The sequence below is a fragment of the Mytilus trossulus genome, chromosome 3 (assembly GCF_036588685.1).
Source record: "Mytilus trossulus isolate FHL-02 chromosome 3, PNRI_Mtr1.1.1.hap1, whole genome shotgun sequence".
NCBI classification, from domain to species: Eukaryota; Metazoa; Mollusca; class Bivalvia; order Mytilida; family Mytilidae; genus Mytilus; species Mytilus trossulus.
In genome coordinates, this window is record NC_086375.1 from 3,273,319 (window position 1) to 3,298,154 (window position 24,836).

The following is a 24,836-nucleotide window of genomic DNA, read 5'->3' on the forward strand; positions in this document are numbered from 1 at the left end:
AAGTGCAAAGGGTCCAAAATTAAACTAAGTTTGATTTTAACAAAAATTAAATTTTTGGGCCTCTTTGATATGCTGAATCTAAACATGTACTTAGATTTTTGATTATGGGCCAAGTTTTCAAGTTGGTCCAAATCAGGATCTAAAATTATTATATTAAGTATTGTGCAATAGCAAGTCTTTTCAATTGCACAGTATTGTGCAATGGCAAGAAATATCTAATTTCACAATATTGTGAAATAGCAAATTTTTTTTTAATTAAGAGTTATCTTTCTTTGTCCAGTATAGTAAGCAAGAAATATCTGCAAGAATTTTTTTTAATTGGAGTTATCTTTCTTTGTCCAGAATCAACTTAAATCTTTGTTATATACAATATACAATGTATATTCACTTTTTACTACCAACTGGTAAATTTAAATAATCTTTACCATTCAGTGATAACAAGCAGTTTTTTTACATCTTAATATTTTATGATGTATTTAAATGAGTAGTAATTGTTGTAAACTCCATTAGAATATTTTAATTGAAATTAGTTTTGGAATAAGGGAAAGGGGGATGTGAATAAAAAATTGGGTTCAATTTTTCTGATTTGAAATTTCATAAATAAAAAGAAAATTTCTTCAAACATTTTTTTGAGAGGATTAATATTCAACAGCATAGTGAATTGCTCTAAGAGAAAACAAAAAATTTAAGTTCATTTGAATACATTCATTCTGTGTCAGAAACCTATGCTGTGTCAACTATTTAATCACAATCCAAATTTAGAGTGGAATCCAGCTTGAATGTTGTGTCCATACTTGCCCCAACCGTTCAGGGTTCAACCTCTGCGGTCGTATAAAGCTACGCCCTGCGGAGCATCTGGTTATATAAGCTATAGGTAGCACTCCACAGTTAGGTGTGTAGTTTCGCATTTTGGCCCCTGTGGATTTTTTAAATATGAGAGCTAGTGTGCAATAAAATTCATTTTTGGATAGCTGAGTATTAAAATAGCCTTTGTATTGGGTTTATATGAACATCAAGGTTATGTAATGTATGTAATATAGGCTGTTTTCTGTATGACAGTCCGTATTTGCATGTCAATACCATACATTGGTCCCGCAATTATTGTAATGTTTTTTTCCAACTTTTTATCGCACGAACTTTGTGATTGGATTTTACGAAAAAATGAGGCGAAAGACACCCATTTTTTTATTTGATCATTAGGAAGATTTAAGAAAACAGTTTCTAAAAAGGTATCACTCAAAGGCATTGAAATTCTAGTTTGATCCAAATTTTGGGGGATATATGACATGTTCACCCCCCTTTTTGCAATATTTTATGGTAAATAAATGCTGAATGTTGCCATGGATACACATAAAAGGAATTAATTTTCACCCTTTTAACTTTGGAAAATTGAATCTATGGAAGATACTCATTACATACATATGCACATGTACAACACAACCAGTTAGGTTAATGTATTAGAAATCCAGGAATAGGAGATGATAAAACATTTTGGGGCTCATTTTTAATTTTATTTTCTAACTGTGGAGTGCTACCATAGGTTAACTTAAAAATATATTGGGTAATATTGTCTGCCCATCTCAATTCAAATAAGTCATTTCTTTTTTACTATGCCACCAAAATTTAAATTTGAAATATTTTTTTGTTTAAATTGAATTTAATCAACAACTTAAACATCAAAAATGTATTTGAGTTATGCATCCAAAATAAAGTTCAATTATATAACTAATGTATATTTTTTTGAGATTTAAAACACTGCTTCACAAAATTGATATAATGCTTTGAGATTTTTTTTTATTCAATAAGCTTTAAAGAACTACAGATCTAGAATGTTTTTTTCTTATTTTTTATTTCTTTTCAAATTCTAATTGATATTTTAGTAGACTGCCTTCAAACGTGGCTTTGTGATAGCTATAGTATGTCTGTATTTAAGTTTCATATTTACAGCTTATTTCCTAAAGCATGTAGAGCAAGACTTTAGTTAGCATGCTTGCTTTGTTTTTATATTGTACAATCATTTGAATAACACCCAATTAAATTCAAATATTATATATACAGGTTAAACTATGTCTATATATATGGTTAAAGATGTCAATCTTATTTTCAAAGCTTGCATAAACAATTATACAAATTAAGCAAGCAAGCCAACCAAAGTTTTGCTTTACATGCATTAGGAAATTAGCTGTAACTAACTTCTAGATTTCACTGTTACTTCAGAGCTTCGGTGATCACATGTTGTATAATTCTGTTGTAAGGCTTTCAGAATATGTTTATTGTAATACATTAGTATGAATGGTTATTCTTATGGTAGAGTATTGAAAGTAGTCAAATTGTGTTTTAGAACTTTCTAATAATTTTTAAACATAAATCGCTTTAAATTTAAAGAAAAGTAATAACACATTGAAGCAACTTTTTTTGATAATATTCATTCATACTTCTTAATGACCCTGATTTCATTCTTATGAATTTTTTACGTTAAGTTTGCTTATCATTTCATATTTGAATCTTAAAACTTTCAACTTTTAACGAAATGATAATTGTTTTCTGATATCATTCATTATAGATAAGTCAAATAGTCTTAGATTGAGAAAGACTGCATGGCCCTCTTTGGTTTTGATTGGTGTTTGTTTTACACCACATGAGCACAAAAAGGCTATATCCAGCAATCCCTTTTTGGTTATTTCTCTAAACAAATTATTACATTGAAGATTTAAGAAAGTTCTATAACACAATTGTTTATATTTTTGTTATAATTTGATTGGTCAGAGTACTGCCATGTTTGTTTATGTTAATGATGCATTATGGGAAGCATTTTATTTGCTTTTCAAAAGATTACCATGCAATCTTGTTACTGTCAATAAAAACATTATATGCTCATTTGAATTAGAGGATCATTTATCAAATTTTATGTCACCACTCCTTTCCATTGGCAGAGAATGCAATATTAAGCAAACCAATGCAAAAAATTATTTCTTCCATCCTTTGATTGTAGTCTTCAACATTTACAATAAAAATAGAGTTGTGGTATGATTGTCATTAGATAAATTTCCATATATTTGTAACTTAAGACAAATGGGAATTACCTGTACCCTTAATAAAATTAACAATGGTTGCCTCAAAATAAACCTAGTGGCATAAATTTCATGTGTGAGAGTATAATAAAAACAAACATTAAGCTAATTGCATGACTAAATGAAGTCAACAGTAGTATACTGCTGTTCAAAAGTCACAAATTGATTGAGACAAAAATAAATCCTGCTTACAAACTAAAACCAAGGGAAACACATCAACTATAAGAGGAAAACACCAAACAGCACAAACACTTAAGTGAACAAAAAACCTATTGACAATGCAACACACACAGAAACTAACTATAAGATAACAAGAGCCATTTTCCTGACGTGGTTGATGGACATTTTAAGAAAAATTGATGGGTTGAATGAACTTGAATCTCGCTTTTTTATGGCAATGTTAAATATAACCATTACATAGTAGGAATACAATACAAATAAATGCAAGAACATTCAAGACAGAGAAATACACAAATAAATAATACAATAGTACATTTCGACATACTAACCACAAAATAAAAACGAACACAAAAAACAACATAGGACAGCACAACAGAACTCATAAGAGTATACCATTTATGTTTATTTCAACAAATATTCTACATTTCAAGATGAATACATTTTGATTGAATCATCAACAGTGAACCATCATTTTTAGTTTTGCAAGAACAGTGGGAAAACTTCATATGAAATATGTGTATGACACAAAATATCTACAGTTTAATTTAGGAACTGCAAGTAACGCAGTGGCGGATCCAGAGGGGGGGTTCCGGGGGTGCGCACCCCCCTTTATTTTTGCCGATCAATGCATTTGTATCGGGACATATGTTTTGCACCCCCCCCCCCCCCCGCCCCCTTTGCCCTGGGTTAGCACCCCCCCTTTCGAAAATTCCTGCATCCGCCCCTGTAACGGACAATGCAAAAGGAGTTGACAATATAATTGTGCCATACAAATACTTCTACACCCATGCATTGTGAATAAATCACTTACCGGTACAACACTTTAGTTGTACTTCTTAATTATATAACTTATTTTGCATATAATTATCTTTTGTTTATATTATCGCTGCTTTCAAAAAAGTGGTACAAAATATAATACTACAATACCGATATCGGGATTGTGAAACAAAATATTATATTTGATAATCATATTGAAGCCTTTTTAATACACAATTAATCTATTCAAACATTTAGAAAGCGGAGGATCCTTTAACATTTCCTATTATGAGAATAAAGAGATATGCTGTGATAGCATATTTTGCAGTTTCTAGTTGCTTATCAGGACATAAGCAACTAGAAACTGCAAAATAAAGCATGCCGATACTTAATGGGGCCTTTAAAAACTCCTCCAATTTAGCCGTTCGTGGTGATACGGGATGAAAACAGTAAACACAAAACAGAACACTTAATTAAAAGGTCTTTAAACTGGCTTATTAAGAGGGTGATGTAATAGTTTGGAATATCCCTAAAACTAGTTAGACAAACCAAGGAGGTTATATGAGAAGGAGAGTGAACACTCTGATTGATACAAAATTAGCAGTTCGATCAGAGAAAAATGATAAAATTATAAAGAAACCGACATGTTTATCACCCACTTGACATGGTCCTCTGATGTACCGGGCTGTTACGGCGAGCAGTTCGGGCTATTAGATAAATCGCATATGTCACGTGATTGTTATCAGTGACTAGGTCATTAAAGTTCAGGTGTATTTTGGTAACAATGCAGTATATAGGTGTTTATGATATGGAAAAAGATTTGACGCGCAATTTCAAAATCAATCATCTGTCTACGGTGAAAAAAGATAAAGAAAAAAAGTTATGAGGGTTTAAAGGAAAGTAATTGTGCGATTTTGATTCAACACTACATTGCTTTAAACAAAGATTTTCGCTTCACCTTTCAATTTCTGTTTATGAAAATTGGCAGGTAATAATCATAGAAAATATACGAATATGCAAAAAAAAGTACTTTAGTTACGGTGACCCGAGTTACGACCGGAAGGAATATTTGCAATTGAAACATAGAGAAATTTATCGGGAATAACGCAAAAGTGAATTCTACATCTATATCATTGAAATGCAAAGGGTCTAAGACCCATCACGCAAGTACTAATTTGGTCATTCAATATGGTGCTCATTAAAAACATATTTACATGTGAAATTAAAATCAAATGTTTGTTGCGTGACTACTCTGTTAAATAAGATGTGAGGCTGTTCTTAAATGCCTCTGCATCTTCTATATTTAACAGTCTTATTGGTAGAGTATTCGAGTCTTTGATGGTACGTGGAAAGAAGCTGTATTTGTAAGTGTTTGTTGAAGTTTGAAGGTTTCTAAATTTGCTTCGGTGGTATTGCCGTGTTGTCCTGCCTTGTTGTTCTACATAATCTGGAATATTTATGGCTATCTTTTTATGTAAAGCTTTGTGAAACAAGCAAAGCCTTTTTATTTTCCGTCTTATTTCTAATGATGGTAGTTTTAGCTCCTTCAGTAGACTAGTAACTGACCCAGGTTCTCTGCTGTATTGATGTTTGATGAAACGTGCTGATCTTCTTTGCACCATTTCTATCTGTTTGATGTGGTTTTCTTGATGTGGATCCCATGCACTGCTTGCATATTCAACGTTTGGTCTGACAATGGCTTGATACTTAATTTCTTCTGGGAATTTGCTGATGTTTCTCCTCAGAAAGCCTAATGATTTATTTGCTTTTGCCGTGATGTTATTGATGTGTATATCCCATTTCAGATTGTTGGTAAACTGAACTCCTAAATATGGGTTTTGGCTTACATTTTCTAAAACTTGGCCATGCATATGATAGTCATGTAATATAGTTTTTTTCTTGTTGGTTATTCGTAGAACATAACATTTTGAAGCATTAAATTTCATCTGCCATTTAGATGCCCAGTCAATCAATTTATCTAGATCTTTTTGTAGTTGGTTACAGTCATCTTTGCAGTCTATTGCTAGGTATAATAGGCTGTCATCTGCAAAGAGACGCAACTTTGACTTGATGTCATCTCCAATATCATTGATGTACAAAAGAAACATCAATGGACCTAAAACTGTACCTTGGGGTACTCCTGATTTAACAAAGGCATGTGTAGATGTTTCGCCTTCAACTGCTACACACTGCTGTCGTTGTGTGAGCCAGGCCTTTACCCATTCTATTATTTTGCCATTTATTCCATAGTGCTCTAGCTTCCGCAGAAGCCGTATGTGAGGCACTACATCAAATGCTTTGCTGAAATCGAATATTAGCATATCCACTTGCTATTTTTTATCTAGATGTTTTGCGATATCTTCAATTGTTGTTACTTATTGAGATATGCATGATCTTTTCTGTCTGAAGCCGTGTTGGTAATCGACTAATATGTCATATTTTTCAAGATGTTGCATTATGTGTTTGAAAATGATGTGTTCCATGATTTTGCATGTAACTGACGTCAATGAAACAGGTCTATAATATACTGGCAAGCTTTTGTCTCCCTTTTTAAAAAGTCGTGGTGATAGCTGTAATCCAATCGTTTGGGACAGCCCCTTCATCATATGTTTTCTTGAATAATGTTGTTATGTATGGGGATAAACTTGTAGCACATTCCTTTAGGACTCTGTTCGGTATGTTATCTGGTCCATTTGCTTTTTTTGGATTGACATTACTAAGTTGCTTTCTTTCTCCTTCTACTGGTATCTCTAGATGGTCTATATCAGGCGATGGGCTGCCATTTAATGTTGGTTGACTTGATGTATTTTCATCAGTAAAAACAGATACAAATTAATGGTTAAGTGCTTCTGCTTTCCCTTTGCTGTCTTCCATAAGTTTTCCGTTTGAAATAAGTGGTACTACTCCTCATGAGTCTCTTTTCTTTGATTTAACATATTGCCAAAACTCTTTTCCAACTACAGGTGTTTTTCTCTCACCCTCTTCGTCTACTTCCAAGAGTTTAGATATGTAGTTTTGATGTGCTTCTTCTAATTTAGTTTTTACTGTTTTTCTTAGGAGCTTATATTCTTCCCAGTGTTTTTAATTATTGGTACGTTTTGCCTTGTTGTTGATATTAACATTGACGGCGATGAGACAGATATTCGTTTCTTTCTATTGGTAATAAGTTTACTTTTAACATAAAATTTTTAATTTTTATTACATAATAAAAAATATCACAAAAAATCTTTTTAACTTGTCAATAATTGTATATCCGGTCAGTTTATGACAACTCGGGTGTTTCCGTTCTTACTCGGGAATGCAATTAGGACAAACTCTCCCTCTGTGAAAGAGTCGATCTCAACTAATTAACACCCACTTACAGAAAAGTCGGTAACATTTTATGTGTAATTATCGTCTTTCGTCCTCTCTCCTTCTCATATAACCTCCTTAGACAAACCAACGGTCATGACATTCACGTGTATTAGCATAACTGGTAAAATGTTAATAAGTCTATTTAAACAATCTCAACATAACGAGACGAAAAAATTTTTGTGAAAATGGAAAACATTTAGAAGGTTTAAAAACAATTCGAAAACTAGTAAATTTGTTTTAAGAAAGTAAAATTTCGTGACCATCTTCATATTTTATCAATCTTTCGTTATGGATCAATGTCTCTTGCGGTTGAAACAGTAAATTTCACCACACAGAATACAAAATTATATAACAGACTTTGTCTCCTATGCAATGCTATTTTGGTGGATTGTTGTTTCATTGGCAATAATACCGCATACAACATTTTGTTTTCATAATCACTTTTCTACCTCAGGAAAAGATTACCATAGCTGTATTTGGCAAAACTTTTAGGAATTTTCGGTCCTCAATGCTCTTCAACTTGTACTTTATTTGGCCTTTTTAACATCACTTGACGTCCGTCGTCTTTCGTCCGTCGTCGCCGTCGTTTACTTTTCACATTTTTAACTTCTTCTTCTAGAAAACCAATAAACGGAATGGAACCAAATATGGCATGAATGTTCCTTATGAGGTGCTGACCAAGTGTTGTTTCATCATCCAAGATGGCCGCCAGCGGGGGATTTAGTTTAAGATAGGACCTACGGGAAATACATACAAATGTCTTCTTTTAGAGAACCACTGAATGGAATGAAACCAAACATAGCATGAATGTTCCTTATGAGATGCTGACCAAGTGTTGTTACTTTTTAGCCGATCGATTATCCAAGATGGCCGCCAGCGGGGGACTTAATTTAACAAAGGACCCTTTGGAAAATACATACAAATGTCTTTTTTTTAAAGAACCACTGAATGGAATGAATGCAAACAAAGCAATATTAAACCAAATTTGGCCTCAAACATCATTATAAGTGTCTGTTACAATTTTTCCATTTTTCAATATTATTTCAAGATATCAAGTAGAATCAGGTGAGCGACACAGGTTCTTGAGAGACTCTAGTTTGATTCCAGCGTCACTGATGAGTCTTAAGTAGACGAAACGCGCGTCTAGCGTGAATATAAAATTTCAATCCTGGAATCTATGATGAGTTTATTTCTTACTTACTTACAGTACACTATTACTTTTCACAGTGAGAAAGTGCAATAACTTATAATGTTTGACCGTTAAAGCAAATCTGTAAAACAAATGACGACAGGTATATAATACCAGATTTTACTAGTTATAAACAAAGTGACGTTTGCCAATAGTTCCATAGGAAGTCCATAAAAAACAAGATAACCTAAGGTTATTGTTGCTGAATCCGGGATTTTCAAGCAAATTTTATTTTGACACTTTTAATATGATTTTTTCTTCTTCCAACTTCTGTTTCTATTACCCCTTTCTCTTTGATAACCGGAATTGTTTCTTCTACTCCATGGTCTCAAGTCCAATCTTGGAAAGTCTTGACAAGGTAAACGTGGATCTCTTTAGAAAACATAAAAATATATATATATTAAGTTAAATGATCATACTAAAACACGTATACCATTTTTTGTGCTTTATTCTTGTCTCATAGTGTTGTCCTTTCAGCGGTTATTTAAACATTGTCATATAAGCATGAGGTTTTTCTAGCTATAAAACCATGTTAAACTTTTCTTAAAATGTCCTGTACCAAAGCTTGAATATGGCAGTTGTTATCAAACAGTCCATTTTTATGAATGTTGGCGTTTGTTTTTGTTGCAGTATAGTGTTTTGGTTGTTCAATTGCTTTTTTCTTATAGTGTTTGTGTTTCCTTTGGATTAAGATTGTAACCCGGATTTATTTCCGCCTAATCAATTTATGACTATTGAACAGAGGTTTACTACTATTGTCTTTATTTGTAAGATGGAAAACTCACAGTAAGATAAACATGGCTCATTTCACCAAAATTTAGATTCATTCAAAATTAAATTAGTTCGGACGTCGAATTTATATAAACCTACGGGTTTCCGTTTACGTAGCGAACAAACTTTATATATGAAATTGCCGTCTTTTTAAGGTAAATAAAATGTAGGTTATATTCCGAGCATTCCGTCTGATCATGTTGCAAAAATCATTTATTTTGTTTTCAAATATTTTACCAAATATTCTTTCATATGCAACATAATTATTAATTAAGGCACTTGACCCCCTATTTTTATATTCTAGTTCGAAACTATGGGTGAAAACTAAATCTCTCGTTGCATTTTAACATATTATAATGTGTATTATTATTCTATGTTTAATTAAAGGTCCGTTATATAACTAAACTATTCTTAACTGTGATTTAGTTAATTTCAATGTTTTTTTTACGAAAACAAACAGGTCCGTGAGCCTCCGTTTTTATATTGAAATTTTAAAGAACATTCACCCAGAAGTCCTTTATAGAAAAAAAAAAATCTAACATGATTATTCCTGTTAATTGTAAACGATTTGAACTTTTGAAATATATTATAAGAAAATTCATCCGAGTGTCTTATTGACTCAGATCCTTAGTTATTCCCAAAAATAAATGTTAAAGCTAGATCGTCCTATATCTTGTTATAGATCCCTTATACTTGAAAACTGATAAAAAATTAGGGGGTCTTAATCACAGTTTAGAAAAATTAATATATTGCAATATCGAAGTAAAGGTTCTCAAATAATTTATAAATCCATGTTTAATCCATCATTTTTATACGAGTCAAGAATATGACAGATGTTTAAAATTTTCCATTCGATTGATGTGTATGAACTTTGGATTAAGCCATTTAATAAAGGCCTTTCCGTTTTGGATTTCACTTAGAATTCTGTATTTTTATTATTTTACTATTATTCATGCTCACCAAAAACGTTTTTATGCTATTTTCTTTTGTTTAAAATGTTTGTTGTGTAAAAAGTAAAATCACAAAAATACTGAACTCAGAGGAAAATCAATTTGGAAAGTCCATAATCACATGGCAAAATCAAAAAACAAAACGCATCAAAAACGAATGGACAAGAACTGTCATATTCCTGACTTGGTACAGGCATTTTCAAATGTAGAAAATGGTGGATTAAACCTGGTTCTATAGCGCTAACCCTCTCACTTTAATAACAGTCTCATCAAATTCCGTTACATTTACATGATGCGTTAAATAAACAGTCACAATAAAAAAAATGGTCAAAATATGGGAACATCAGTCATCATCGTATAACAATTTAACAGGACACAACAACATCTACTATCTACGAACACATGGATTGATTTGAGTGTCTGACGTCAGAAAAATTATATACGTCACATAAATTTGTCGTTCAATGTGCATACAATAGTTATCAAAAGTACCTGGATTATAAACAATTTTAAATTTTACATAGGCAATGAGCGCAGACAGGGTTAAAAAATCAAAAGTATGTAAGAATAAATTACAGAAATCAAACTAGTCCAAAAGTTATACATAGAATTTATGAGAATCCAAAACTTTTAAAAGGGAACAATTTAACAGGACACAAAAACCTATCCACGAACACATGGATCTACTCGAGTGTCCGACGTCAGAAAAATTATATACGTCACATAAATTTGTCGTTCAATGTGCATACAAACAATTTTAAAATTTACATAGGCAATGTACGCATACAGGGTTAAAAAATCAAAAGTATGTAAGAATAAATTACAGAAATAGACCGAGATTCAAACTAGTCCAAAAATTATACATAGAATATATAAGAATCCAAAACTTTTTAAAGGGAACAATTTAACAGGACACAATAACATCTACTGTCTAAGAACACATGGATTGATTTGAGTGTCTGACGTAAGAAAAATTATATACGTCACATAAATTTTTTGTTCAATGTGCATACAAACAATTTTAAATTTTTTTTCATAGGCAATGTACGCATACAGAGTTAAAAAATCAAAAGTATGTAATAATAAATTACAGAAATAGACCGAGATTCAAACTAGTTCAAAAGTTATACATAGAATTTATGAGAATCCAAAAAATGTCAATTCCACTACTGTGGAATTTTTTATGAAATTTAACTGTTCCATGAAGCTATGATATGGTCATTTTTATAAATTTCCTGTTTACAAAAGTATGATTGTTTTTTTAAATACTACGGATTTTCTTATCTAAGGCATAGACGTATCTGGGACAACTTTTTAGAATTTTTAGTCCTCAATGCTCTTTAACTTTTTACTTGTTTGGCTTTATAACTTTTTTGATCTGAGCGTCACCCATGAGTCTTATGTACACGAAACGCTCGTCTGGCGTATAAAAATATTGATAACAGACTTATATCATCCATATAAATGCCACAACATGACTCAAATAATCTTCTGACGTTTTCAATTATCTATATAATTATAAAGTATAATAAATAATAATCTATCATAAAGTATTACCCAGTTAACGGAGACTCAAACGAATTTGTAGGCATTGAATTCACATCTAGAGTCCTGCAAAAAAGTGCTGACAACGACTGTCTTTTGATCTGTCGCAATTGAGCTGAAAGAAATGCAGAATCATTTTTTTAAAGTTTCAGTATACTCGTATTGGCTTCATGTGATTATTGCACATGGGAAATAACAGTTGACATAAATCGTAACACCTTGCAATTTTCTTCATTCCCTTCATTGACAAATTAATGCATTCATTTCTATTTGAAATAAATGGACTTATCAATGGAAACAAAATATATTGAAATGATTTTAAAAAAGTTTTCCAATTTTACATGCATTTTTTTATTATTTAAGAATTGAATGCTTCTTTTTTTTTTTTTTACTCCATTGGGGTGTAAAAGCGTTTACCGAAGTACATTTTGTAAATCTGCGCACTTGGCCTTTTTGTTTTTACACTTTTTGGGATTCGAACGTTACTGATGTGTCTTGTGTAGACAAAACGCGCGTCTGGCGTAAATACAAAATTTTATTCTGGTATCTATGGTGAGTTTGTTTTCAACATAGTATTGCTAAAAAAAACTAAAAAAAAAAAAAAAAAAAATATCCATTCCTGTAGGAGAAATAAATGGTCATGATATGTTCTCGTTTCTCGTTTTTTTATATAGGTAAGACCGTTGGTTTTCCTGTTTGAATGATTTTACACGTCTAGTAATTTTTTAACACTTTATACATGTTATAGTTTGCTGTTCGGTGTGAGCCAATGCTCCGTGTTGAAGGCCGTACTATGACCTTTTATGAATTACTTATACAAACTGTGACTTTGATGGAGAGTTAATTGTTTTTGACTGATTCTGTTATTGCAATATTAGTTGAAAGGTTTTATTGTATTATGATATTATAACAAGATTTAAATTGTGATTAACACAATACATATACTAACCAGCAGTAAAACCAGTGGGAGCGAATGCGTTCTCATAAAAGAAACGGTCACCAATCTTAAAATACATGAACTGAAGTCCAATTATACATCTGAATGTTGGTCCTACCAGAGCACCTGGTACTGGTGTCTCTGACAGTCCACCAGCAAATAAATCAATATCTTCAGGATGGCTAAAAGGAATGAAACATGATTTCGATTAAGGTTAATAACATAATGTTACACTCATCATGTACTATTCTAACTGAAAATGTATTCCCTAATATACCAGTGTATGCTATTATATTAAACGCCATTTTGTCTCAAATTATACTGGTGTCTTTTTTACATTGTTTTACATATTGTATTAACCTTGTGGCATCGATTGAATTAATTCGTTCAGTGTATGTTTACTAGTTTTTTGTAAATATTTATTTTTGGTCGAGTTAAGCCATTTTAATTGACATTTTAGAGTGAGCCATTCTATGTTGTAATGTTATACCACTGGTTAAGGTTGGCGCTTGTTAAAACGTTTAAACCCGCTGCATTTGTTTGCAATCTGTCCAAAGTCAGGAACCTGTTGTTAAGTGTTTCTCGTTTCTCGTTTTTTTTTTTTGGAGACCTTTTGCCTTCCTGTTTGAATTGTTTACATAGTCATTTTGGGGGCCATTATAGCTTGCTGTTCAGTGGTATCCAACGATCCGTGTTGAAGGTTGTACTTTAACTTATAATGGTTTACTTTGTACACTTTATAAAATGTGATGGCGAGTTGCCTATCGTCACTCTTACCACATCTTCTTATAGCTATTTATCAAATAAACAATGAAGTGGAATACAAGTTAATATCTATATACCTTTTCTAGATTAGTTATTATTACATTAATGTCCTGCTTATTAGCTAAATAATACGACCGTACCGACATTCGAGTGTTTGGGATTAATGCGGTTGCCATAGTCACTGGTATTATACTGATAACCGTAATAGACTTGGTGTGACATAAATTCTTTACAAGGAAGACATTGATGTTAGATAAGGATATTCCTGTGTCAGATATGACTGCTAAGAAAATAATCAAAGTCATAAGCGAGTCTACATTCACCAATACAAAAAGAATTATAATATTTGTAGTAATTTGATGAAATCATACTTATGCTACTAGCTTGTATAGCTAGGTAATAAAGAGTGTCTTTATTTATTTGACGGTTTAAGTCCAATTACTCTCAAATGACTTATCAGAATGTCTTCACATTAAGTTTACTAATTTCAACAGTTATGGAAAGTTTCGATCAAAGCAAACAGCAAACTGGAATTATAGTACTGTGGATTCATTTATTTTCGTGGGTACCAATTTTCGTGGTTTTAGGAAAATTGACATTTTCGTGGATATTTAGTTTCGTGGTTTTGGCAAAGTCTACACTCATTCCTTTAGAAAATATGTTTTTCGTTGAACATTTGAATTCGTGGTTCTCCTGTATCCACGAAATCCACGAAAATTGGTATCCAACGAATATTAATGAATCCACAGTATAACATTTGAACAAAATTATTCAAATATGACACTACGGGTGATATGAAGGAGTCTCTCCGTTTTATTCAGAGATTTCACATATTCTCTAGGAATTGAATGTTACACCTGTGTACATTGAAATGCTAAGGTGGTTTTCTAGATTTTCAATTTTGAATCAACATAGATTTATGTGATATACCTACCTAAGCATATAGGAAATTGAATTTACCTATGAATTAAATTTCGCATAATCAAATTTGAGCCAAATAAAAGATTTGAAGCAAACTCACTTTTCGGCAAGTTTTTAAGTCAATTAATTTGGTTTAAAGTCCCTATAGTACATTAGAAAAACTACACAATTTAAATAATTTACCTGTAGATAGATCTTAATGCTCTCGCAGATGAAGGACAATGATCGGTTAAACGTAAGTGTCCTGATCCAAAGTGTAAAGCAGGCTGAAATCCACAAAACTGTCGCCATCTGTTATATGATGGAATACCATGGTCTCTACCACGCTGAATGTTAAGTGAACCAAGGTCAAAGCCATTTCCTGGCATTGTTTGAAATAGTCTATTCCTGATTGTAGGAGTCATAAAACGGTCTGATCTACTCTTGAACTGTGTGGTCATCCATCTTGCTATTGCATCTGGCCCAAAGGTAGTAAAGTTTCTTATTGAACGAGTACTGAAGAAATGATCTTCCAAAGGTTCCCTGGCTCGTGGTGTGAAATCTTGGTTAAACGATTCAACAAAAGAACCAACAAGCGAATGGCCATATCGAAACGCTGCGCATCCAAACGCATTTCTCGTAGATGGATTTGCAGAAGGATTATACAATGTATTAAAGCCAAATCGCTTACTTCGTAGCCCGAACATGTTCATACCTTCTTCACCAAGTACAACAGGTAAATATTCAGTGTAAATAATGTGCTGATAAATTCCTGTGAGAATTTTTTTTGATTCTTGATACAATTCCTCTCCATCATACCACCCTAGTGCTCTCAACCTTTCATTAATATTGTTATGTTCACGTAGAAATGCCGTATGTACGACTGTCAGCATTGGAGTTACTGATAATCTACTATCCCCTAGAAAAAGAAAAATCTTTCTTGGTTTATTTTTATAATGATAAAAAGCTTGTTTTTGTCATTATCAAGATAAGAACACAATTTTGACTGGTGTTCAATATTTTGACATTTTTACTTAATATGTCGGTTTGTTTTCTTTACCCATCGTTTGTCAATATCATGGAATTGTATACGACTGTCATTCAAGTGATAGTTTTAGCTAGCTATAAAATAAGGTTTTATCCAGAAAATGCCCGTACCACGTCATGAATTTGGCAGTTGTTATCCATTCGTTTGATTTGGTTGAGTTGTTATTTTGCCATTGGATTAAGGACTTTCCTTTTTGGTTTTTTCCCGGAATTTAATGTTTTTGTGGTTCAACTTTATATATATAATTAATTTTGTTAACATTTCAATAATTCGCTTTCTATAGTGAGAAATGGACAAACGGAGGGAAAGAGGTAAAAGCTACATTCCTTGCTTACCAGATTTGAAACACTCTTCCCCTGCTAAACATTCAGCTCCTGGGGGACCAGTAGGCAGAAGTCTGTTAATGCCTTCTTGAAGTCTGCCTATAAAATAAGCATATAAATGCAAAATTTTCTAATAATAATATACAAACATAAAATATTATACAATGCAATATTATTTTTTTTTTTAAATAATCAAAACATAATACTTCTGGTTTAATCCCCTATTTCTACGGAAATGCCTGTACCAAGTCAGGAATATAATTGTTGTTTTCCATTCGTTTGATGTGTTTGAGCTTTTGATTTCGACATTTGAGAAAGGACTCGTTTTTCTATACCAATCGGAGTTTGATAATTTTGTATTTTTTTACATTTTAGAATGCTTAAACATTTGTAACTTGTAATCGGTAAAAAAATTATACCATTTTACTTTTACTTCAGTTTCCCCTCAATCTAAGCACAGTTATCTGTTGTAGACATTGTCGAAAGCTTATGAATACGCCCTCTTCTTTTGTCAAGATGCATACTCTAAAGTAACTGCAAAGACTCAGAACGTATAAATCATTTCAGTGAGAGGTTTAGCTAGTTTCAAAACAATGTTTAATTAGGAATATTACAGTTGTTATCCGTTCGTTTGATGTCTTTGAGCTATTGATATTCCATTTGAGTAAGGACTTGCCGTTTTGAATTTTCATCGGAGTTTGGTATTTTTGTGATTTAACCTTTTACACGTTTTAACTAATATGAAGCAGGAACTACATGAGACATCTGCTTCCTAATTATTTTCGTTAGGTTGTAGCTGACATTTGTATTGCTATAAACTGTTGAAGTTAAAATAGCATTATAATAATATTTATATGTTGTGTAATAAAGGTTTATCTATTAAAATGTATCAGTTTAATGTTTTTAAATTCAAATTTATATATTTCAAGGTAACTTTTAGTGCTTTAGTGCTATTCTCCTTGTCCTCAAACTTAAAATAAGGACAACTGAATTGTTTAAATTATAATTTTATTTTTCTCCTTATACCAAAATCATATCCATAAAAAGTCTATTTGTGTTCTTATCATGTTATTTGTTTCAATGCTCAGTATTAGACTGTATAATGAAGTTGTGAAAGTATGAGAGAAATATACGAAACAAAAGACTGTGTGCTTACATCATGCGTTTGTGTAAAGCGGTACATAAAATGCTGATAACTTGTACAAAACACCCGTATAAAATTATAATTTGTACATCATTACAACTTGTACACTATACCTGATCCGAATTCTCGTAAGTCATTTTGTTTAGCGAGTGTGCTTCCATACGTCACAGACAGATCAAGAAAAGATGTAAACCGATTAATTTGGTTCCTAGATTCTGGAAAAAAAGGTAAATGGTTTATTGTATATATATAGTTTGCGTTTTTTTCTTTATTTAATGTTAATCAAAACATTTTCACAAATTGGTTTATGTAAAATCTGAAAGCAAAACCTAAAATTCAAGACCATTTTTGCATATTTGCTTAATCTATTTGTAGTTATCGAAAAATAACGGTGTATCGTTGATTTAACTCTCATAATACGTGTTGTACAACTCAAATGATACAATGTAGAACATAACTCTCATAATACGTGTTGTACAACTCAAATGATACAATGTAGAACATAGTACTCTTTTCGAATTCATTTACTTCATAATCATAATCATAATCATAAGAAGAAGAAGAAGAAGAAGAAGAAGAAGAAGAAGAAGAAGAAGAAGAAGAAGAAGAAGAAGAAGAAGAAGAAGAAGAAGAAGAAGAAGAAGAAGAAGAAGAACAAGAAGAAGAACAAGAAGAAGAACAGGAAGAAGAACAAGAAGAACAAGAAGAAGAAGAAGAAGAACAAGAACAAGAACAAGAAGAACAAGAACAAGAACAAGAACAACAAGAACAACAAGAAGAACAAGAACAAGCACAACAACAACAACAACAACAACAACAACAACAACAACAAGAACGACAAGAAGAACAAGGACCAGAACAAGAACAAAAACAAAAACGATACAAGAACAAGAACTATTAGACCAATATTTATATCTAAACGGCAAACATATGTATATGTTTGTACGATAGCTAAATTCAACGTCTACCTTTTCCAATCAAGAAGTTCAAATAGTTTATTGTGTTTATACCTTATCAACGAACCTTTGAAATTAAAAATTCCTTACCTGGTGGACATCCAGGGGCAACACCAAAGTCTGATCTTACAAAGTGCATACAAGTAGTCTGGAAATCACCTGGCGGAGTTCTAAAGGGAAAGCACTCTGGTCTACAAAACAAAGTCATAAAATAGACATACATTTAGTCTCGAAATCACCTGACGTACTTCTATAGGGAAAACACTATGGGCTACAAAACAAACACAAAACAGACATACATTTAGTCTGGAAATCACCTGGCGTACTTCTATAGCGAAAACAATATGGTCTACAAAACAAACCCAAAACAGACATACATTTAGTCCCGAAACCCACTGGTGCAGTTCTTAAGGGAAAACACTATGAGCTACAAAACAAAGACAAAACACACATACATTTAGTCTGGAAATCCAATGGCGGAGTTCTTAAGGGAAAACACTCTGGTCTACAAAACAGACAAAACACACATAAATGTAGGCTCGAAATCAACTGGCGTAGTTCTAAAGGGGAGACACTTTGGTCTACAAAAACAAACGCTAACCCCAAATGTGTAAATACAAACATGTCTTTGTTTAAAACTATGATTCTATTTTTGTTCACATTTCAAACTCGAATATTTACATGTTTCATAAGGGAAATAGCTAACAAATTAATCGTAAATATATATAAACACAAAGCGTGTTTGTTTATTATGGTAATCTCCAAAGCAAATATTTGTTTTCTTTTTAGTCTTTTTTATAACCCCTTGAATGATATGTTGCAATTATTTTGGTTTATTTGATATTGCAAGTATACTGTTATTACATGGTTTAATGTAATCTATTCATATTCAATGTTCAATCATCGCTTTTAGGTATATTAGCTTGATGCGAAAACTCATAAATTCCAAGTAGAGAGATGTCAGGTTGGAGTTTAGAACTTAAGGTAGCACTCCACAGTTAGAAAATAAGACTAAAAATGAGCCCCAAAATGTTTTATCATCTAGTATTCCTGGATTTCTAATACACTAACCTTACTGTTTGTGTTGTACATGTGCATATGTATGTAATCAATATCTTCCATAGATTCAATTTTCCAAAGTTAAAAGGGTGAAAATTAATTCCTTTTATGTGTATCCATGGCAACATTCAGCATATATTTACCATAAAATATTGCAAAAAGGGGGGGTGAACATGTCATATATCCCCCCCAAAATTTGGATCAAACTAGAATTCCAATGCCTTTGAGTGATACCTTTTTAGAAACTGTTTTCTTAAATCTTCCTTATGATCAAATAAAAAATGGGTGTCTTTCGCCTCATTTTTTTGTAAAATCCAATCACAAAGTTCGTGCGATAAAAAGTTGGAAAAAAACATTACAATAATTGCCGGACCAATGTATGGTATGGACATGCAAATACGGACTGTCATACAGAAAACAGCCTATATTACATACATTACATAACCTTGATGTTCATATAAACCCAATACAAAGGCTATTTTAATACTCAGCTATCCAAAAATGAATTTTATTGCACACTAGCTCTCATATTTAAAAAATCCACAGGGGCCAAAATGCGAAACTACACACCTAACTGTGGAGTGCTACCTTAGAACTATTTTGATATGAGCGTCACTGATGAGTCTTATGTAGACGAAACGCGCGTCTGGCGTACTAAATTATAATCCTGGTACTTTTGATAACTATCTGAATTATTATTACAGTTGTTAACACACAATCATACTATTATAACGCTGTAAAACCAGATTCAATCCACCATTTTCTACATTTGAGGGTGCCTGTACCAAGTCAGGAATATGACAGTTGTTGTCCATTCATTTGATGTTCTTTGTCATTTGATTTTGCCATTTGATTAGGGACTTTCCGATTACATTTTCCTCGGAGTTCAGTATTTTTGTGATTTTTTTTTATTATATTTATCTATACTGTATTTTGGAGAAGACTGCATAAAATTTAAAATTTACTCGAGTTTAACTTTTTTTGCTGTAATTAAGCAAATAATAAAAATTATGTTTTAAACTGATATTACCTGTCAACGGGTACATCTCCATTGCAGCAAACTATATCGTTGTCACCATCTACAATAGTTGAATTACACAAACAATTGAAAAATCTCAAAATACGTTATCCCTGACCTTGGATGTGTATGTGGAATATGTATTTATACTTTATACTTGCTTGGCTTTCAAACTATTTTGATTAGAGCGTCACTGAGACTCATATGCAGACGAAGCGTGCGACTGGCGTACCAAATAATAACCCTGCTACCTTTGATATCTATTTGTTTCTTAAAAAAGTTTGATTTGCCTGTGTGTTTGTAATCAAGTGCACCCAGAGCTCATTTATCTTTTATTTAACACAAAACCGTGAAACTTTGAAACCCTTACGTATCAATGCTGTAGAAAAATGTTATGTTTAGAATGTCCTGACATTAATTACTTGAGTAACGTGGTCATATGAATACGACAAAAATATCTAACAAAGCAAAAACAAAGTTCTTGAAATATACCATTTTTAGAGTGTTTTATACCAAAAAGAACGTAATAATTTACCTTTCAGTATAGGTGTTGATATGAAATCGTGGTTGATAAATTGTCCAAAATGAGTAAATGATTCACTGAAAATTCGACTTCTAGGAGGAGATTCGCCACCATTCAGGACAGCGTTAGATATATCACGTGGACTAGGAAGGAGTGATCCAGTCACACTACGTATACGTGGAACAGAGCCAATGTTATATTCTACAATAAAAGTATATGTCAAAACGGTATTGTACATGTAGATTAATTTACATGTTTACATGTTTCAAATTGCATTAAAACAGTGGTTAGAAAACGTAACATTGCATAAAAGATTATAAGCTACACTCAAGACTTGATTCAAATATAATCGATAAAAAACTTTGCATATCTATAACATATCCTTTAACTTTTTAAATCTGCTGAAAATAATGTACTTACGATCATCGTAAGAAGGGGAGAGAAATCTTGCTTGATTTGTTATAGAGGCTCCCCATAATGGATTGTTAAAGTTGTTGCAAGAACCATCTGCTGTTCGGTAGCGGTCGTTAGGATTACATACAGGCCAACGATCTGCACAGTATGGAGCCATCTGTCTGCTAAATTCCGTTGTGTTGGGGGTAGCACCACCAGATCTGTAATTTATTAATTTTACATGCGACAGACAGAGACTGGTATGCGTGTTGGGTTTGCAGTAGGAGTAAACATAGTGAGTTATATTTGCATGTCTCTGTATTGTTGTCTCATTTTTACATACCATACATTTTTGCTATGATAATTCTGATGCATACAGCGAATTTCATTGATTTTTTTTATACGAAATTATAGGTTCTCAGGTAAAAAATTTGATCTGATTTTCAAATAAAAAATATTTTATTCAAGCGCGTAAGGTTATTATTGTTTTGTTCATTTTCTCATTTCTCAATATGTCATAAAAAAGTAAAATCTCAAAATTACTGAACTCCGAGGAAAATTCAAAATGGAAAGTCTCTAAACAAAATCAAAAGCTCAAGCATATCAATCGAATGGATAAAATCAGTAGGGTATCATTACACATACATACTCGTAGGTTAAACTGGAGTCAATTTAGAAGACCGGTAAACATCAATGAGGTAGCATCATGACAACAGTCAAAACCAAAGATAAGATATTCAGAGATTTAAGTACATTCCTCAACAAAACACAGGTGTCTCAACAATATGTCAAGTATTCATTAGATATATGAAGATGTTGTACGGGTGCCGATGAGACAACTCAGCATCCAAGCATTATAAAAACAAATAGCTATAGGTCAAAGTACGGTCATCAATACGGAACCTTGGTTCACAACGAACAGCAAGCTATAAAGGGCCCCTAAATGAAAAGTGTTAAACGGTCCAAAAAGAAAACAAATGGTCTTATCTATTGAAAAAACGAGAGACGAGAACGACTGGTGTACTGCATCAATAAACGACAACCAATGAAAAACAGGTTCCTGACATATGATAGGTGCAAAACACCTGCAGTGGGTTTAAACTGTTTAGCAGGCGCAAACATTCATCCTAACCTGAATGTTACATCACAACATAAAAAGACACATTATAACATATCAATTATAATAGCTCAATTTCAATCAAAAGACTTAATAACAAAAGCAAGTAAACATACACTGAACGAATTATTTGATCTATGACACAATGTAAGTAAAATATGAATTAAAAAAAGGGAAGAGACGAAAGAGAAAAACAAGATTTAAATCATACACAATGGTTGGGGAAACGTGGTGGTGGTGGTGGAGTGTGTATCTTATACTTACCAGTATTTGCCTTGAAGCCTTCTCAACCATTGAACCTAACACTAAATTTCAAAACTACATGAATGAGAATAAATAGTTTGTATGAACCTATAAAGAATGTTAAAGGGAGACCATATCCTCGTATTTCTTTCGCTTTCCTATCGATGACTTCAGTTGTTATCCATGTTGATGTGTTTGAGCTTTTGATTTTGTCATTTTATTACTGACCCTCTGTTTTGAATTTTCCTCGAAGTTCTGCATTTTTGTTATTCAATTTTCGGGCATATATATATATTCAGTAGCAATCAAAAGTTTAGTTACATGATATAAAACATACAGTAATCGATTTAACAATAATATTTACACAAGTGAAATTTGATTACATGATCGTCGTAAACGAAGTTGTTATATTTAGAATTTCCATTTTGTTCTTACGGCTCTCCAAATCATGTGATATACAATACTTTATCTATTTTGTTACTAGATTTTGTTTTATAACGATACTTTTTTTAATATATCAACACCTATACTGAAAGATATTTTTACTTTATTTACTTAATTTCTTTTTTTACTAGATTTATGTTGTAGTTTTAAATATTAAGGCCATTGACAATTTAATTAAAAAAAAAATACATTAGAAACAACTAATTCAAACTTATACCAACCTTGTGGCATAGTTAGCGATCGCAGTAGTTGATATATCTCCCGCGTAGCCAAAATCTGCAACTGCCTGAGGGGCTTCCCCTCTTCTATTGAACAAAGCATAGATAGATACTGGGTTGACAGCTTCAGATCCCGATCTTGGTGCGACAACTCCACCAAGATCATCTTTTATATAGTAAAGATAAATAAAATGTCTTAGCAGATTACTGAAACTATCATTGACCATTCCCAACTTTTGATATTGACAATGATTCCTCTCTAAAGTGAAGGTAAATTTTTCGACTTAGTTGGTCATACACTAATATCAGATATAAACCATCGGCACTACCAAATCAACCGACAGTACCACCCCCAAGACGAACCAGCGCCTAAATCATTATGTGAATATACATTAAGATATGAATGATAGAACACAGAATATCGAAATAAAAAAAGACTTTGAAAATTATTAGTTATTGTATTATTGCAAAAAAAAAATAAACGCATTTATTTGTGACTCAATTCATCAAAAAGTAAGTAACAAAAATACCGAACTCCGACGAAACCTCAACATGGAACGTTCGTAATCAAATGGCAAAATCAAAAGTTTAAGCATATCAATCGAATGGAGAACAAGTGTCTTATTCCTGATTTTTTCTTATGTAAAAAATGGTGGATTAAACTTGGTTTTATAGCTAGCGAACCCTCTCAAAAAATCATCTGCTTATAAATGAGGGGCCAAAGATAACAGAGGGACAGTAACACTCATAGATAGAAAATAAACCAACATTGCCATGGCTAAAAAAAAGACAAACAGAAAATAATAGTACACAAGACACAACATAGAAAACTGACGACTACGCAACACGAACCCCACCAAACACTTGGGATGATCTTAGGTGCTCCCGAGGGGCCAGCAGATCCTTCTCCACATCTGACACCCGTCGTGTTGCTCATGTTATATTAAAAATCTTATAAATTATTCACCAGATCCAATTGCAGGTCCACCTAGTCGTCTATCAGCCACTTCTGTTACAGCATCAGAGATAGCTTCTGAAATCTCTCCTGGACCTTGGGCGCTAGCGAAAAGTGTCGTCTGAACACAAACATCTAGTAGAATATACCATAAGCCGTTCATTTTTGGTTTCAAAGGAAAGGTTTAAATTTCTGTTAAATAAACAGATATTTATACAAGACTTTTTTAAATGTAAATAACTTTCAATCACAGTAAACACTGCTCAATTTCTTTCTTTTAAAATTAAAAAGTTGCAAGACGCACACATTCTTGGTTTAAAATGAAAGTAAAACATCCATCAAAGTTATTACCACATGCAGATTAAAAACACTTGATGAATGATGATTTTTACTAAAAATGACATTTCATGCCTAATTTATATTCTGATTTATCTGATTCTGATTAGAAATGAGCACAACGTTTATATTAAATCAAAATATGTCAAATGCTCTCGATAAATTGTTCTCTAATGATATTACTTATTTTTGGAGAAAACGTTATCAAGTTATATTGATTCATTTGTAACTTTGAAATAAATATTGTTTAAACTAATTCAAAAAATGTTTAAACTGATTATCTAGGAGAAGAAAATAAAACCAACGGACTAAGGTGGGAAAACTATATTTGCTGAAAGTTTTAAAGCATACTTGTGTGATCAAGATCTAAGCAGTGTATGGAGCCAAAATGTTACTAACTAACACTAATGTGCATGACCTTGAAACGGGTCACTACGACTTTGAAGATGTTGCGCGCGACTTTGACACTTGTGTGGAGGACTTTGAATTGTGTGCTGCGTTTGTGTATTGGGATTTGGATTATGGTTGGTAGTGATACAAAATATCTGATATAAATCTATAACTAAGTCGATATTTTAAATAATCTTCATATCAACATATATCGTTTCGGGTTGATACACAGACATTTTTAATTATTGTTT

At 32.3% G+C, this 24,836-nt stretch overlaps 1 protein-coding gene across 1 annotated transcript; it reads right to left on the minus strand.

Moving 5' to 3' along the window:
- Window positions 1–8,757: 8,757 nt before the first annotated feature.
- Window positions 8,758–24,022, minus strand: LOC134709884 (peroxidase-like protein). Its single transcript, XM_063570013.1, has 12 exons — window positions 23,872–24,022; window positions 22,908–23,070; window positions 20,910–21,103; window positions 20,502–20,690; window positions 19,979–20,027; window positions 17,980–18,080; window positions 17,047–17,148; window positions 15,802–15,888; window positions 14,623–15,337; window positions 12,766–12,935; window positions 11,829–11,931; window positions 8,758–8,922 (listed from the first exon to the last, which is right to left on the minus strand). Exons 1-12 carry the CDS (start codon window positions 24,020–24,022, stop codon window positions 8,793–8,795), a joined length of 2,154 nt encoding a protein of 717 aa, XP_063426083.1. The 3' UTR covers window positions 8,758–8,792.
- Between the last annotated feature and the right edge of the window lie 814 nt (window positions 24,023–24,836).